The sequence below is a fragment of the Gorilla gorilla genome, chromosome 9, assembly GCF_029281585.2.
Source record: "Gorilla gorilla gorilla isolate KB3781 chromosome 9, NHGRI_mGorGor1-v2.1_pri, whole genome shotgun sequence".
In the NCBI taxonomy this organism is placed as follows: domain Eukaryota; kingdom Metazoa; phylum Chordata; class Mammalia; order Primates; family Hominidae; genus Gorilla; species Gorilla gorilla.
The window spans coordinates 14,146,245-14,161,852 of NC_073233.2; the positions used below are offsets into that span (position 1 = coordinate 14,146,245).

Here is a 15,608-nt window from a genome sequence, read left to right on the forward strand (position 1 = left end):
ACACATGAAAAAAATGCTCATCATCACTGGCCATCAGAGAAATGCAAATCAAAACCACTATGAGAGACCATCTCACACCAGTTAGAATGGCAATCATTAAAAAGTCAGGAAACAACAGGTGCTGGAGAGGATATGGAGAAATAGGAACACTTTTACACTGTTGGTGGGACTGTAAACTAGTTCAACCATTGTGGGAGTCAGTGTGGCAATTCCTCAGGGATCTAGAACTAGAAATACCATTTGACCCAGCCATCCCATTACTGGGTATATACCCAAAGGACTATAAATCATGCTGCTATAAAGACGATGTGGTAGATTCTATATGAAACTTTCAACACTGTCAAGAAAGCAAACACTAAATCTGTATCTACACGTGCATTGAGTATTCTCAAGAGACAAGACAGGGTTCTATGTAATATCATTATTTGAAGTTCTACTAAAATAACAAGCATCATGAGAAAGTATTTTTCTAACAAGCTCTCTCTTCAGAGCCCCCTTAATCTCCTTGTTCCTGAGGCCGTAGATCAGGGGGTTCAACATGGGAATCACCACCGTGTACAACACAGACACCACCTTGTTCTGGTCAGTTGAGTAGCTAAAATTGGGCATCACATAAATGAAGGTAATGGTCCCATAGAACAGAGTAACCACAGTGAGGTGGGAAGTGCAGGTGGAGAAGGCCTTGTGGTGCCCCTCAGTGGAGCGCATCTTCAGGATGGTGATGAGGATATAGATGTAGGAGACGGCTACGACACACACAGTGACCACAATGATGGATCCAGAAGAAAATGAGAGAACAACTGTGGAGACACTGATATCAGAACAGGAGAGTTCAAGTAAGGGAGCGAAATCACAGAAAAAATGATTGACTTGATTTGGTCCACAGAAGAGTAAAAAATAGAAGGAAGTAGTATAGGAGACAGCAATGAGAAAACCAGCTATGTAAACTACTAAGAGTAGCTGGACACTGACTTGTGTGGACATTTTGGTTGAATAAAGCAGTGGACTGCAAATTGCCACAAAGCGGTCATAGGCCATGGCAGCCAGAAGGACGCATTCGACTGTTGCAAAGAAAGCCGCTGAACCAAGCTGGATGGCACATCCAAGGTAGGAGATTGTATTTCTCTCCACCAGGAAGTTTACAAGCATGTTGGGTGTGACAGAAGATGAATAGGCCATGTCAGCAAAAGCCAAGTGGCTCAGAAAGAAATACATAGGATGATGGAGCTGAGAAGAAATTCTGATAAGAATAATTATGCTGAGATTACCAGATATGGTTACCAGGTAGATGCATAGGATGATCATGAAGAGGATGACTCGAAGGATTGGATCATCTGTTAAGCCCAATAGGATGAACCCAGTCAGAGCAGTGTGATTCCCGTCCTTCAGGGAATTCATGAGACGAAGTAGCTGCTGACTAAATGAACCCTAATGAGAACAGCACATTAAAATGTTATAAATTTGATGGCTTCATCTTCATTAATATATACATGAAGGTTAATACGAACAGATGTATCATTCAAGGAAAGTTTAGACTTTTTTTTTTTACCTTAGGGTTTCATTGTTTATGTATTTATGTGTAATCAGTCTTTCCATATTTTAAAATCTGTTTTAGAACACCAAAAAATTGCTTCAAATAATGTATATCCTTTTCAATTTGTATTTTTAATGAAATATATTTAAAGTTGCTTTAAAGAGAAAGATTTTAAAACATAAGACTTATAAGAATAATAAAAGGTATGGTACATATAACAAAAATGATTAAAATATATTAATGTAAGATTAATGAACACTTAAATATTAGCTAACATTTACTGAATGCCTATCAAATTACTGGCTCAGGGTTAAGAATTTTATCTATATGCATATAATATATAACATATTATTGTATTATATACATTATATATACAGAGATATGTATTTTAATTTCCATAAAATAATATGAAGCACTTTTATTATTACCATTTTATAGATAGGGAAACTAAGTTTGAAAATGTTAAGTAATTTACCTAAGATTAGATAGCAAGTGGTAGAATCTGGATCAGAATCCCATATAGTTTGAATCCAGTCAATTTCCATAATAACTATGTTATTAATGTAATTTGTATAAAATTGTATAATTTGTATAAAATTGTATAACCATTACATTTATAGCATAGTTGGAGAATATTTACCATGAAATCTGGTACACTTGAAAATCAGTAGATAACAGATTAACATTTCAGTTCTCTGAAATGTACAACTGATGTATAAAAGAGATGCCTAGCTAGTTACATAGTTTACAATGTTTATCAGTTAAACAACACTAGTTTTTTAAAAGAGACATACAATTTTCTTCATAGGACAGGGAAGAAATGGGAATTTCAAGTTATGCTTATGAATGAAGTCACCTAGTATAAATTGATTAATGACTTTTATTATTTCCAATTAAATTATTATTATATCAAGTAGGTTGAAATACCAATTTAACCATTATGCAAAATGTTGTATGATTAATATTCAGAACATAATTAAGATATTTAGTCAACCAAATCTTTTCCTAGTGTAACAATGTTAACAAATTGAAGTATTATAGAATCAAATAATATTATTTTGGACATAATATACAGAAGAACAAAGTTTCAGCCTAGAAATATAAGAAGTTTACCAAGGGCCACTCTGTTGATGGCCAGCTTGACCCTCATCTCCAAGTTTTCTGGCCTTATAGCCTTATCTTTCTCTGAAGTGTCTAGTTGGGCCAGCCATGGTGGCTCACATTTGTAATCCCAACACTTTGGGAGGCCGAGGTGGACAGATCACTGGAGTCCAGAAATTTGTGACCAACCTGTGCAACATGGCAAAACTTCATCTCTAAAAATTAGCCAGGCATGGTGGTGTGCACCTGTAGTCTCAGTTACTTAGGAGGCTGAGGTGGGAGGATCACCTGAGCCTGGGAGGTCAAGGCTGCAGTGAGCCATGATTACACCACTACACTCTAGCCTCAGTGATAGAGTGAGACCCTGTCTCCAAAAAAAAGGTGTCTTGGGCTGGGCATGGTGGCTCACATCTGTAATCCTAGCACTTTGGGAGGCTGAGATGGGTGGATCACTTGAGGTCAAGAGTTCAAGGCCAGCCTGGCCAACACAGTGAAACCCCATCTGTACTAAAAATATGAAAATTAGCTGGCATAGTGGTGCATGCCTGTAATCCCGGCTACTCGGGAGGCTGAGGCAGGAGAATCACTTGAACCTGGGAGGCAGAGGTTGCAGTGAGCCAAGATCACAGCACTGCACTCCCAGCCTGGGTGACAAAGTGAGACTCACAGTTAGTTAATTTATATTAGCATTACAGCTGAGTGCCAAGTTTAGACAGCAGAGAAAGACCATGTGAGTTTCTGTTCTTATGGGTGGATAAATGAAGAATCTTGGTAAATTGAATTATGCCTGTTAACTCACACTAAATTGACGGCAGAAACTTAATTTAATTCACTAAAGTTACTTGCTAGCTGACTGCAAGATTATATCTGTTTTGTTTCTTAATTATGACTTGTGAGTACACATACAACTTTAGAGAATAAAGTGTTCTCAAATGAAACTCATTACACCAGATTCACCCACAAATCAAAAGTCTTACCTCGTGAAATAAAAATTTAATCATCTGGCCGGGCGCGGTGGCTCAAGCCTGTAATCTCAGCACTTTTGGAGGCCGAGTCGGGCAGATCATGAGGTCAGGAGTTTGAGACCAGCCTGGCCAACATGGTAAAACCCCATCTCTAAAAATACAAAAATTAGCTGGGCTCAGTGGTGCACGCCAGTAGTCCCAGCTACTCGGGAGGCTGAGGAAAGAGAATCGCTTGAACCTGGGAGCTGGAGGTTGCAGTGAGCTGAGATCGCGTCACTGCTCTCCAGCCTGGACGACAGGGTGAGATTCCAACTCAAAACAAACAACCAAAAAATGTAATCATCTTACACTTATAAATTTAGATTCCTTGTTATTATAGAGTAGCCACACTGTATTATTTTTTGCCTTTGGGGATAAATCTCTGAAGAGTCTAGAGATTCAAATGTGAATTAAAAGCAGCAGGAATCATTATCACATTCTCAAGTGAATATTGAGCAGTTCACCTCACAAAAACACACATAATCTTTAAAAGGTTGTCAATTCTCAGATGATCAATTTTTTTCATTTTGTCTGGGGGGTGGTGCACTTTCATTTGATAATTAATGGGAGTATAATATAATGCATTATCTCATAGCCAAATATTGGTTCTAAGTTTACTTTGATACTTCAGGTTAAACAATACTAAACTGCAAATATAAAACAGTAAACAGTTTCATTCATTCAACAAATGTTCATTTTCTAAGTATTTTGTAGTGTTAGAGAACGTTCAAATAAACACAATTAGGAACAACAAAGGAAATATTACTACTAACCTACTAACCTACTAACCTACTAACATAGAAATACAAATAATCATCAGAGACTTCTATAAACACCTCTATGTCCACAAACTAGAAAAATCTGGAAAAAAAATGGATAAATTCCTGGACACATACACTCTCCCAAGACTGAATCAGGAAGAAATGGAATATCTGAGCAGACAAATAGCAACCTCAAAATGAAAACAGCCAACTATGAAACCCACAGCCAACATCATACTGAACAGGCAAAAGCTGGAAGCATTCCCCTTGAAAACTGTCACAAACAAGGATGCCCTCTCTCACCACTCCTATTCAACACAGTATTGGAAGTCCTGGCAAGAGCAATGAGGCAAGAGAAATAAATACAGGACATGCAAATAGGAAGAAAGGAAGTCAAACCATTCCTGTTTGCAGATGACATGATTCTGTATCTAGAAAACCCCAACGTCTCAGCCCAAAAGCTCCTTAATCTGATAAATAACTTCAGCATGGTCTCAGGATACAAAATCAACATACAAAAATCACTAGCATTCCTATATACTAACAACAGCCAAGCTGAGAGCCAAATCAGAAAGGCATTCCCATTCACAAAAAGCATAAAATACCTAGGAATATAGCTAACCAGGGAGGTGAAAGATTTCTACAATGAGAATTACAAAGCACTACTCAAAGAAATCAGAGATGACACAAACAAATGCAAAAACATTCCATGCTCATGGATAGGAAAAAATCAGTATTATTAAATTGGCCATGCTGCACAAAGCAATTTACAGATTCCATGCTATTCCTATTAAATTACCAATGATAGTCTCCCCAGAACTAGAAAAAAATTAATTCATATGTAATCAAAAAAGAGCCCAAATAGCCAAGGCAATCCTAAGCAAAAAGAACAAAGCTGGAGGCATCACGTTGTAATACTCAACTTCAGATTATACTACAGGACTACAGTAGCCAAAAGAGCATGGAACTGGTACAAAAGTGACACATCGACCAACAGAACAGAATAGACAACCCACAAATAAGGCCACACATACAACCATCGGATCTTTGACAAAGCTGACAAAAACAAGCAATGGGGAAAGGACTGTCTATTCAATAAATGGTGCTGGGATAACTGGCTAATGATATGCAGAAGATTGAAACTAGACTCCTTTCTTACACTACATTAAAAAAAACTTAAGATGAATTAAAGACTTAAATGCAAAACTATAAAAACCCTGGAATATAACCTAGGCAATACCATTCTGGACATAGGAGCTGACAGAGATTTCATGATGGAAATGGCAAAAGCAAATACAACAAGACCAAAAATTGACAAATGGGATCCAATTAAACTAAAGAGCTTCTGCACAAAAAGAGAAACTATCATCAGAGTAAACAGACAACCTACAGAATGGGAGAAAATATTTGCAAACTATGCATCCAACAAAGGTCTAATATCCAGAATCTGTAAGAAACTTACACAAACTTACAAGACGAAAACAAAAAGCCCATAAAAATGTGGGCAAAGGACATGAACAGACGCTTTTCAAAGGAAGACATACAAGCATATGGGAAAAAAGCTCAATATCATTGATCATTAGAGAAACGCAAATCAAACCCACAATGAGATACCATCTCACACCAGTCAGGATGGCAATCATTAAGAATTCAAAAAAACCAGATGCTGGTGAGGTTGCAGAGAAAAGGGAAAGCTTATACACTGTTGGTGGGAGTGTAAATTAGTTCAGCCATTGTGGAAAGCAGTGTGGTAATTCCTCAAAGAGGTAAAACAGAACTACCATTTGACCCAGAAATCCCATTTCTGGGTATATACCTTGATATGGTTTGGCTGTGCCCCCACCCAAATCTCATCCTGAATTGTAGCTCCCATAATCTCCATATGTCATGGGAGGGATCTTGTGGGAGGTCATTGAATCACGGAGGCAGGTTTTTTCCATGCAGTTCTTGTGATAGTGAATAAGTCTCACTAGATCTGATCACTTTATGAAGGGCAGCTCCCCTGTACATTTGCTCTTGCCTGCCACCATGTAAGACATGCTTTTGTTCCTCCTTTGCCTTCTGCCATGACTGGGAGGCCTCCCCAGCCATGTGGAACTGTGAGTTTATTAAACTCACAGTTTTCTTTATAAATTACTCAGTCTCGGGTATGTGTTCAGAGCAGTATGAAAATGGACTAACACATACCCAAAGAAATATAAACTATTCTATCACAAAGACACATCCCCATGTGTATTCATTGCAGTACTATTCACGATAGCAAAGACATGGTGATACGGTTTGACTGTGTCCTCACCCAAATCACATCTTGAATTGTAGCTCCCATAATTCCCATGTTTTGTGGGAGGGTCCCAGTGGGAGATAATTAAATCATGGGGGTGGTTCCCCCATATTATTCTCGTGGTAGTGGATAAGTCTCATAGGATATGATGGTTTTATAAGGGGTTTCCACTTTTGCTTGGCTGTCATTCTCTCTTGCCTGCCACCTTGTAAGACATGACTTTGCTCCTCCTTTGCTTCCACCATGATGGTGAGGCCTCCCCAGTCATGTGGAATTGTGAGTCAATTAAACCTCTTTCCTTTATAAATTACCCAGTCTCAGATATGTCTTTATTAGCAGTGTGAGAACAGACTAATACACATGGAATCAACCTAAATGCCCATCAATGGTAGACTGGATAAAGCAAATGTGGTACATATACACCATGAAATACTATGCAGTTCTAAAAAAGAACAAGATCATGTCCTTTGCAGAAACATGGATGGAGCTGGAGGCCATTATCCTTAGCAAACTAACACAAGAACAGAAAACCAAATGTCTCATGTTCTCACTTATAAGTAGAAGCTAAATGATGAGAACACATGGATGCAAAAAAGGGGAACAATAGACACTGGGGGCTACCTTAAGGTGGAAGGTGGAAGGAGGAAGAGAAGCAGAAAAAGAAGCTATTGTGTACCAGGCTTAGTACTGGGGTGACAAAATAATGTGTACAACAAACCCCTGTGACATGAGTTTACCTATATAACAAACATGCACATGTAGCCGAAGCTAAAATAAAAGTTTTAAAAATATATAAATAGGCCAGTCATGGTGACTCACTCCTGTAATCCCAGCACTTTGGGAGGCCAAGGCAGGTGGATCACTTGAGGTCAGGAGTTCCAGATTAGCCTGGCCAACTTGGTGAAACCCCGTCTCTACTAAAAATACATAAATTGGCTGGGCTTGGTGGCGCACACTTGTAGCTCCAGCTACTCCAGAGGCTGAGGCACGAGAATCTCTTGAACCTGAAAAACAGTAGTTGCAGTGAGCCAAGATCATGTCACTACACTCCAGCCTGAGCAAAAGAGCAAGACTTCTGTCTCAAAAAAAAAAAGTATATATACACACACACGAATAAACAAATAAATTGACAAAAAAATTGTTAATTCTCAAAAAAATGACCTATGTAGTCCATGAAACTTTTGTAGGGATTGATAAACTACATATAAGATTTACATAGATATGCCTACTAGCTGGAATAAATAAAACCATTTTAGAATGGAAGGAAAATGACTACTAGCTGGAATACATAAAACCATTTTGGAATGGAAGGAAAAAGTTTTAATATTTGCAAGACATGATTTCAAGACTTTTCATAAGCCTACAGCAGTCAACACTGTTACACTGGTGAAAGGTTAGACATATAGTTCAAAGGAGCAGAAAAAATGGTGTAAAAATAGACACAAGTATAAATGATCAATTGATTTTAGATAAATGTTAAAAGAAATTCTAAGAATAGAAAGAGTCTGCAACAAATGTTACTGGAACAACTGCATATACACATGAAAAATATAACACCTACCCTTAACTCACATCATAAAGAAAATTAACTCAAAATGTACCATAGATGTAAATGCAAAAAATAAAACAAAATTTCTAGATATAAACATAGGAGAAAATTTTTGCATTTGGGAAATAAGATTTCTTAGGCATTACACAAGAACCACAAACCATAAGAGAGGCAAAAAAAATTATACGTTGGTTATGAATTGAATTTTTGTGTCCCCTAAAATTCACATGTTGGAGCCTTAACTTCCAATATGATGGTATATGAAGATGAGGCTTTGGGGAGGTAATTGGGGATATAGGAAGTCATGAGGATGGGGCCCTGGCCTGATGAGATCAGAACCCTAAAGAAGAGACCTCAGAAACTGACCATGCTGGCATCCCGTTTCTGTAGAATTATAAGAAAATAAATGTCTATTGTTTAAGCCCCCAGTCTAAGTATTTTGTTATGGTAGCCCATGCTGACTGATACATTAGACTTCACCAAAATTTAAAACGTTTGTTTTCAAGTGACAGCAAACAAACACAGAAAAGGATATAATATTTGCAGTACATATATCTCACATAGGCCTTATGTTCAGAAAAGAGAACAAAAAATTACAAACTTTGGCTGACCATCTGTTTGTTTAAATAAAGTTTTAATGAAATACAACCACGTCCATTTGTTTACATATTATATATGATTACGTGTGCATTATAGTGACAGAGATGAGTAGTTATGACAGATTGTTTGGCCAATGAGCCCAGGATATTTCTCTCTGGCCTTTAAGATCCTGCCAACTCTTGAACAAGAATATACAAAGAACTCTTATAAATAAATAAGAAGTAAAACAGCCCAATTTTAAAAACAGATGAAACATTTGAACAGACATTATATATTTAATTAATTTTTTCCTGCTTGCCATCTGTCAACTACTTTTAAACCCGTCTAGTTATTTTATCATTGAAGTGACTGTATTTTTTCAGCTATAGAGTTTATCCTTTTTTATATAGTTTCTATTTTTCTGATTAGATCTATGTTGGTTTGTTTATGCATTTTTTAAGCCTTTGAACATATTACAATACCTTCTTTGAAGTCGTTGTCTCCTAAATCCAACAATTGTTATTTGGAGTGGGTCTCAATTGACCACCATTTTTTATTGACATGGCTTATACTTTACTGCTTCTTTTCATTTTTTTAGAGACTTTTGTTCAAAAATAGGACATTATAGGTAATAATTGTAGTGACTCTGAAATCTGTTATATTCTTCTGATGGTTGTTGGTTTTATGTTGTGGTAGATAGCTGTCTTCTCTATACTTATACTATAAAGCATATAGTATACTCTTTTCCATTTGTTTTGCAACACGTGATCTATTTGTTCAATTCATTTGGCTTCCAGCTGCTGTTCTTTTAACCTGGCGTGTAGGGGAATTCTTTCATGATTGTGAATTTGTCAATAATTTAATAATTTGGGCAGTTTATTATCAGTTTGGAGAACAGGGTTCAGCCTGTCTGCATTTAGTTCCCTTGCATGTAGGTGCCCATTAAATTTCCAACTGCTCTTTTGTTCCCAAGCTCTGCCATCTGACCATTCAAGTCATTAATGTTAAATTTTTATCTGATGCCTGGGCTTAGAAATTCTATCCGTCAGAAGTGCAACAAAATAGGGGCCAATATGGCTGATTAGAAGCATCTCTTACTCACCTCCTTTAATTAAAATAACCAAAATAGTGAAGAGATAATCACTCTTTGAATAGATCATCCAAGAGAAAACACTGGAATTCAACAGAGAAGTGGTGACAAACACCTAAAGCAAGGGAAAGGCAGGGAGCAAGGCAGTCTGCTTAGCCAAGATCAGTGGGGAACCAGAAGAGACTCCCTAATGCAGAGAAAATGTAAATGAGAGATTTCCAGTGGTCCACATTCCCACCAAGAAATCCTATAATCCTAGCCAATGGAGAGCTGCATGACCCTTGCAGGCCCCAAGAATAACATAGGGAGTCCCTCGAAACCACACAAAGGCATTGCTTCAGAAAGAGAGGTCATGCTAGGTCCCACAAGCCCTGAAGTCCTGGGCACAGCAACAAGATGCCATTTTGAGAGCCCAGCCCACACCAGACTGCATCTTGTCCTGCAACCTGGGCCAATATGGCAGCCACCAGCAGCGATTCTGCCCCACCCCTGCAGAGGGCTGCACATTCTCACATATCCTGAGGATGAGTTCTGCTGCCTGCAACTGCTGTAGGTGTAGACTGCTATGGGCTGAGGTACACTAAAAGCCCACACCCCCAGCTGCCTGCCTATGGCTGCCCCCAGGAAAAGCAACTCCACCCTCTACAGTAGCACACCCGCTGCCTCCTCCACCTGAGCATTCTGTCAGAGGCCTTGGGCTTACCCTACTACTGCACACCATAGCCAATGTGTTTACACACCAACAAGGGGCCTGAGGACACAGGCAGGCCTGGTTGCCCCCATCCCAAGTACCTGAGCACAGCATCCAGGAACCTGGGACTCTCGCAGTCTAGTCCACTAATAGTGGCATCTGAGCTCTTCTCCTAGAGTCTAAAGCTGGACCCACTCAACCTGCCACTGCCACCACAGCTAGCACCTACCTACATATGCCACGTGTGGGTCTGTTAACACTGTTAACACCAGTGGGGACCACCTGGGTCCCAAAGTGCTGTTCCACCACTGCTACTGCCATTGCCCAAGCAACACCCACTCTTTAGGGGCTCAAGAACCCACCCCACCTCCCAACCCTCCACTGATATTCCCAACAATAGAGCAAGCCACCTGGAGGCCCAAGAATTGGCCTGCCTGGACCCACTAATGCTGGTGCTCTGGGGCCCAAAGACAGGCACACTCATCCCACCGCTGCTACCACTGGTGTCTGAAGACTGGTCTACCTGGTTGTCCAGTCCCCAGCAAAACTTCAGCAAAACCTTCACTAACAACTACACCTTGAGCCACTGAGGAAATTACAGACATCATTAACACTGTTTACAGCCAAAGAAATAATACAGAGACTACACTATTAAATGCACCCAGAATCAAAGCTAAAGTGCAATACCCAAGCAGCACCATAGATATATCTTCAGGAAAAAATCCTTCTCTCCAAAAACAAATTTAAAAAAATGTAAAAAGCAACTGTTAAATCAGATATGCAGGTATCAAAGTAAGGATATAGGAAGAAGAAAAAACAAGGATATATGACACTTCCAAAGCAACACAATAATTCTCCAGCAACAGATCCTAATCAAAAAGAAATTTATGAAATCTCAGAAGAAAGAATTCAAAATTTTGATGCTAAAGAAGCTCAGTGACATATAAGAGAATTCTGGAAAACAATACAAAGAAATCAGAAAGACAATTCAGAACATGAATGAGAAATTTACCAGAGATAGATATAAAACAGAACCAAACAGAAATCCTGGAAGAGAATAATTAATTGAATGAAATACACAATGCATGTGAAAGTTTCAACAATAGGCTAGATACAGTAAGAAAAAAAATCAGAATGTGAAGACAAGTCTTTTGAAATAATCCAGTGAGCAAAAATAAAAATAAAAAAGAATAAATCCCTTATGACATATGAGATCCCATAAAGTGGCCCAATTTTCAAGTTTCACCTAAAGAAAGGTGAAACAAAGGGCACAGAGCCACCTCTCTGCACATACTCAGTAAACTGGTCAAAAGCAGTCTATAGCCAGCAGTCATTTATCAAAAAGGAATGCTTTGTAGACAAGGAGAACTGCAATGCTAGAACCATGAAAACAAAAGGAGTGGTGTCAGGTGGTCAAATTAAACAAGTGGAGGTGTTTTCCTGTCTTTTGTTCTCCCAAGCTGGCTTTTGAGAAAATCTGGTAATAATAAGTAAGGGGAAGCCAAGAGTGGGATATAACCAATCTGTCTCATCATGGCCAGGAACTCAAAGGTTTTGGGGTATTTTAGCCTAGTGGGTTGTATTAGTCCATTCTCACACTAACTTTATGCTAATAAAGACACACCCAAGTCTTGGTAATTTATAAAGGAAAGAAGTTTAATTGACTCACAGTTCAGGCTAGCTGAGGAGGCCTCAGGAAACTTACAATCATGGCAGAAGAAGCAGCAAACACATTCATCTTCACATGGCAGCAGCAAGAAGTGCCAAGCAAAAGGGGGAAAAGCCCCTTATAAAACCATAGATCTTGTGAGAACTCACTCACTATCATGAGAACAGCAGCATGGGGTAACCACCCCAAGATTCAGTTACCTCCCACCAGGCCCCTTCCACATGTGGGGATTATGGGAACTACAATTCAAGATGAGATTTGGGTGGGGATATAGCCAAACCATATCAAGGGTCCATTAGTGTGTCGGGGGGTGGGGTTTGAACCTTTGTTTCAGTCCTCAAATGGAGTGAAGAACAAAAATTATATAGTCATGTCAATAATGCAGAAAAATGTGAAAAAAATTAACTTCCCTTTATGATTAAAACTCTCAAAAAACTACACATAGAATGAACATACCTCAAAATAATAAGACCTTATATGACAAACTCACAGCTGACATCATACTGAATGGGGAAAAATGGAAAACCATTTCTCTAAGAACTGGAACAAAACAAGGATACCCACATTCAGCTCTACTATTGAACATAGTACTGGAAATCCTAGCCAAAGCAATCAGGTGAGAGAAAGAAATAACCATCAAAATTGGAAAAGAGAAAGTCAAATTGCCTCTCTTTGCAAACCACATGATTTTCTATTTTTAAAAACCAAAACATGTCATCAAAAAAACTCTTAGAACTGATGAAACAAATTCAGTAGTTGTAGAACAAAAAATAACATACAAAAAATTAATACCATTTCTATATACCAATAATGAAATTGAAAAAAATAAATCAAGAAGGCAGTTCATTTATAATAGCTACCAAAAATACCTAGAAATAAATCATAAATAATACAATCAAATGGAAAAACATTTTATCCTCACGGACAGGAAGTATCAATATTGTTAAAATGGCCATACTGTCATAAGCAATTTACAACTCAATGCTATTCCTATCAAACTCCCAATGACATTTTTCACAGAATTAGAAAAAAAAACTATTCGAAATTTTACATGAAACCAAAAAAGAACCCAAATATCTAAAGTAATCCTAAGCAAAAAGAAAAAAGCTGAAGGCATCACACTATTTGGCTTCAAACTATACTATGAGGCTACAGTAACCAAAACAGCATGGTACTAATTCAAAAACACACACATAGAGCAAAGGGACAGAATAGAGAACCCAGAAATAAAGCCATACATGTATAACCATCAGATTTTTGGCAAAGTTGACAAAAACATGCAAAGGAGAAAGGACTCACTATTCAATAAATGGTGCTGGAATAACTGGCTAACCACATGCAGAAGCTTGAAACTGGGCCCTTTCTTTTCACCATATACAAAAATCAACTGAAGATGGCTTAAAGACTTAAATGTAAAAACTAAAACTATAAAAACCTTCTAGAAAACCTAGGCAATACCATTCTGGACATAGACCCTGGTGAAGATTTCATGATGAAGACACCAAAAGTAATTACAACAAAAGCAAAAATTGACAAACAGGATCTAATTAAACTAAAGAGCTTCTGCACACAAAATGAAACTATCAACAGAGTAAACAGACAACCTACAGTATGGGAGAAAATATTTCCAAACTATGCATCCAATGAAGTTCTAAAATCCAGCATCTATAAGGAACTTAAACAAATTTACAAGAAGAAAACGACCCCATAAAAAGGTGGGCAAAAGACATGAATAAATACTTCTCAAAAGAAGACATACATATATGGCCAACAAGCAAATGAAAAAATACTAACATCACCAATTATTAGAGAAATGCAAATCAAAACCACAATGAGATACCATCTCAAATCTATTAGAATGGCTATTATTAAACATTCAAAAAATAACAGATGCTGCTGAGGCTGTGGAGAAAAGGAATACTAATGCACTGTTGGTAGGAAGGTAAACTTGTTCATCCACTATTAAAAGCAGTTTTTAGATTTCTCAAAGAACTTAAAACAGAACTACCATTCAATTCAGTAATCCCATATACAATTTGATACATACCCAAAGAAAATAAATAACTCTACCACAAAGACACATGTATGTGTATGTTCATTGCAGCACTGTTCACAATAGCAAAGACATGGAATCAACCTAAATGCCCAACAATGGTGTATTGGGAGAACCTGTCCCCAATACTTCAATGTAGGTTCTATTTTCTGTAAGTGTCAGCCGGCTGAGAAATAAAGAGAGACAGTACAAAGAGAGGAATTTTACGGCTGGGCTGCCAGGGGTGACATCACATATTGGTGGGACCATGATGCCCACCTGAGTCTCAGACCAGCAAGTTTTTATTAAGGGTTTCACAAGGGGAGGGGGTGTAAGAACAGAGTAGGTACAAAGATCACATGCTTCAAAGAGCAAAAAGCAGAACTACTGATAAGTGTCTAACAAAGATCACATGCTTCTGAGGGAACAAGGCAAAGGGCAAAAGCAGAACCACTGATAAGGGTCCAAGAAAGATCACAGTGCAAAGGGCAAAAGCAGAACAACTGATAAGGGTCCAACAAAGATCACAGGGCAAAGGGCAAAAGCAGAACCACTGATAAGGGTCTATGTTCAGCAGTGCATGTATTGTCTTGATAAACATCTTAAACAACAGAAAACAGGGTTCAGGAGCAGAGAACCGGTCTGACCACAAATTTACCAGGGCTGAGTTTTCCCAACCCTAGTTAGCCTGAGGGTTCTGCAGGAGACCAGGGCTTATCTCAGTCCTTATCTCAAATGCACAAGACAGACATTCCCAGAGCAGCCATTTATAGACCTCCCCCCAGGAATGCATTCTTTTCCCAGGGTATTAATATTAATATTCCTTGCTAGGAAAAGAATTTAGTGATATGTTTCCTACTTGCATGCCCGTTTATAGGCTCTCTGCAAGAAGAAAAATATGGCCATTTTTGCCCAACCCCGCAGGGCAGTCAGACCTTATGGTTGTCTTCCCTTGTTCCATAAAAATCGCTATTATTCTGTTTTTTTTCAAGGTGCACTGATTTCATATTGTTCAAGCACACGTTTTACAGTCAATTTGTACAGTTAACACAATTATCACAGTGGTCCTGAGGTGATGCACATCCTCAGCTTACGAAGATAACAGGATTAAGAGATAAAAGACAGGCATAAGAAATTATAAAAGTATTATTTGAGAACTGATAAATGTCCATATTAAGATGAAATCTTCACAATTTATGTTCCTCTGCCACAGCTCCAGCTGGCCCCTCTGTTCGGGGTCACTGACTTCCCATAACAATGGTGGACTAAATAAAGAAAATGTGGTACATATACACCATGGAATACTATGCAGCCATT

At 38.3% G+C, this 15,608-nt stretch overlaps 1 protein-coding gene across 1 annotated transcript; it reads right to left on the reverse strand.

Moving 5' to 3' along the window:
* Positions 1 to 408: 408 nt before the first annotated feature.
* On the reverse strand, positions 409 to 1,398 carry OR5P2 (olfactory receptor family 5 subfamily P member 2). Its single transcript, XM_004050642.4, has one exon. It carries the CDS (start codon positions 1,396 to 1,398, stop codon positions 409 to 411), a length of 990 nt encoding a protein of 329 aa, XP_004050690.4.
* Positions 1,399 to 15,608: the final 14,210 nt, after the last annotated feature.

What these genes read in the sequence shown, in the direction of transcription:
- OR5P2 (XM_004050642.4), bottom strand. Translation starts at nt 1,398, where the DNA reads ATGAATTCCCTGAAGGACGGGAATCACACTGCTCTGACTGGGTTCATC.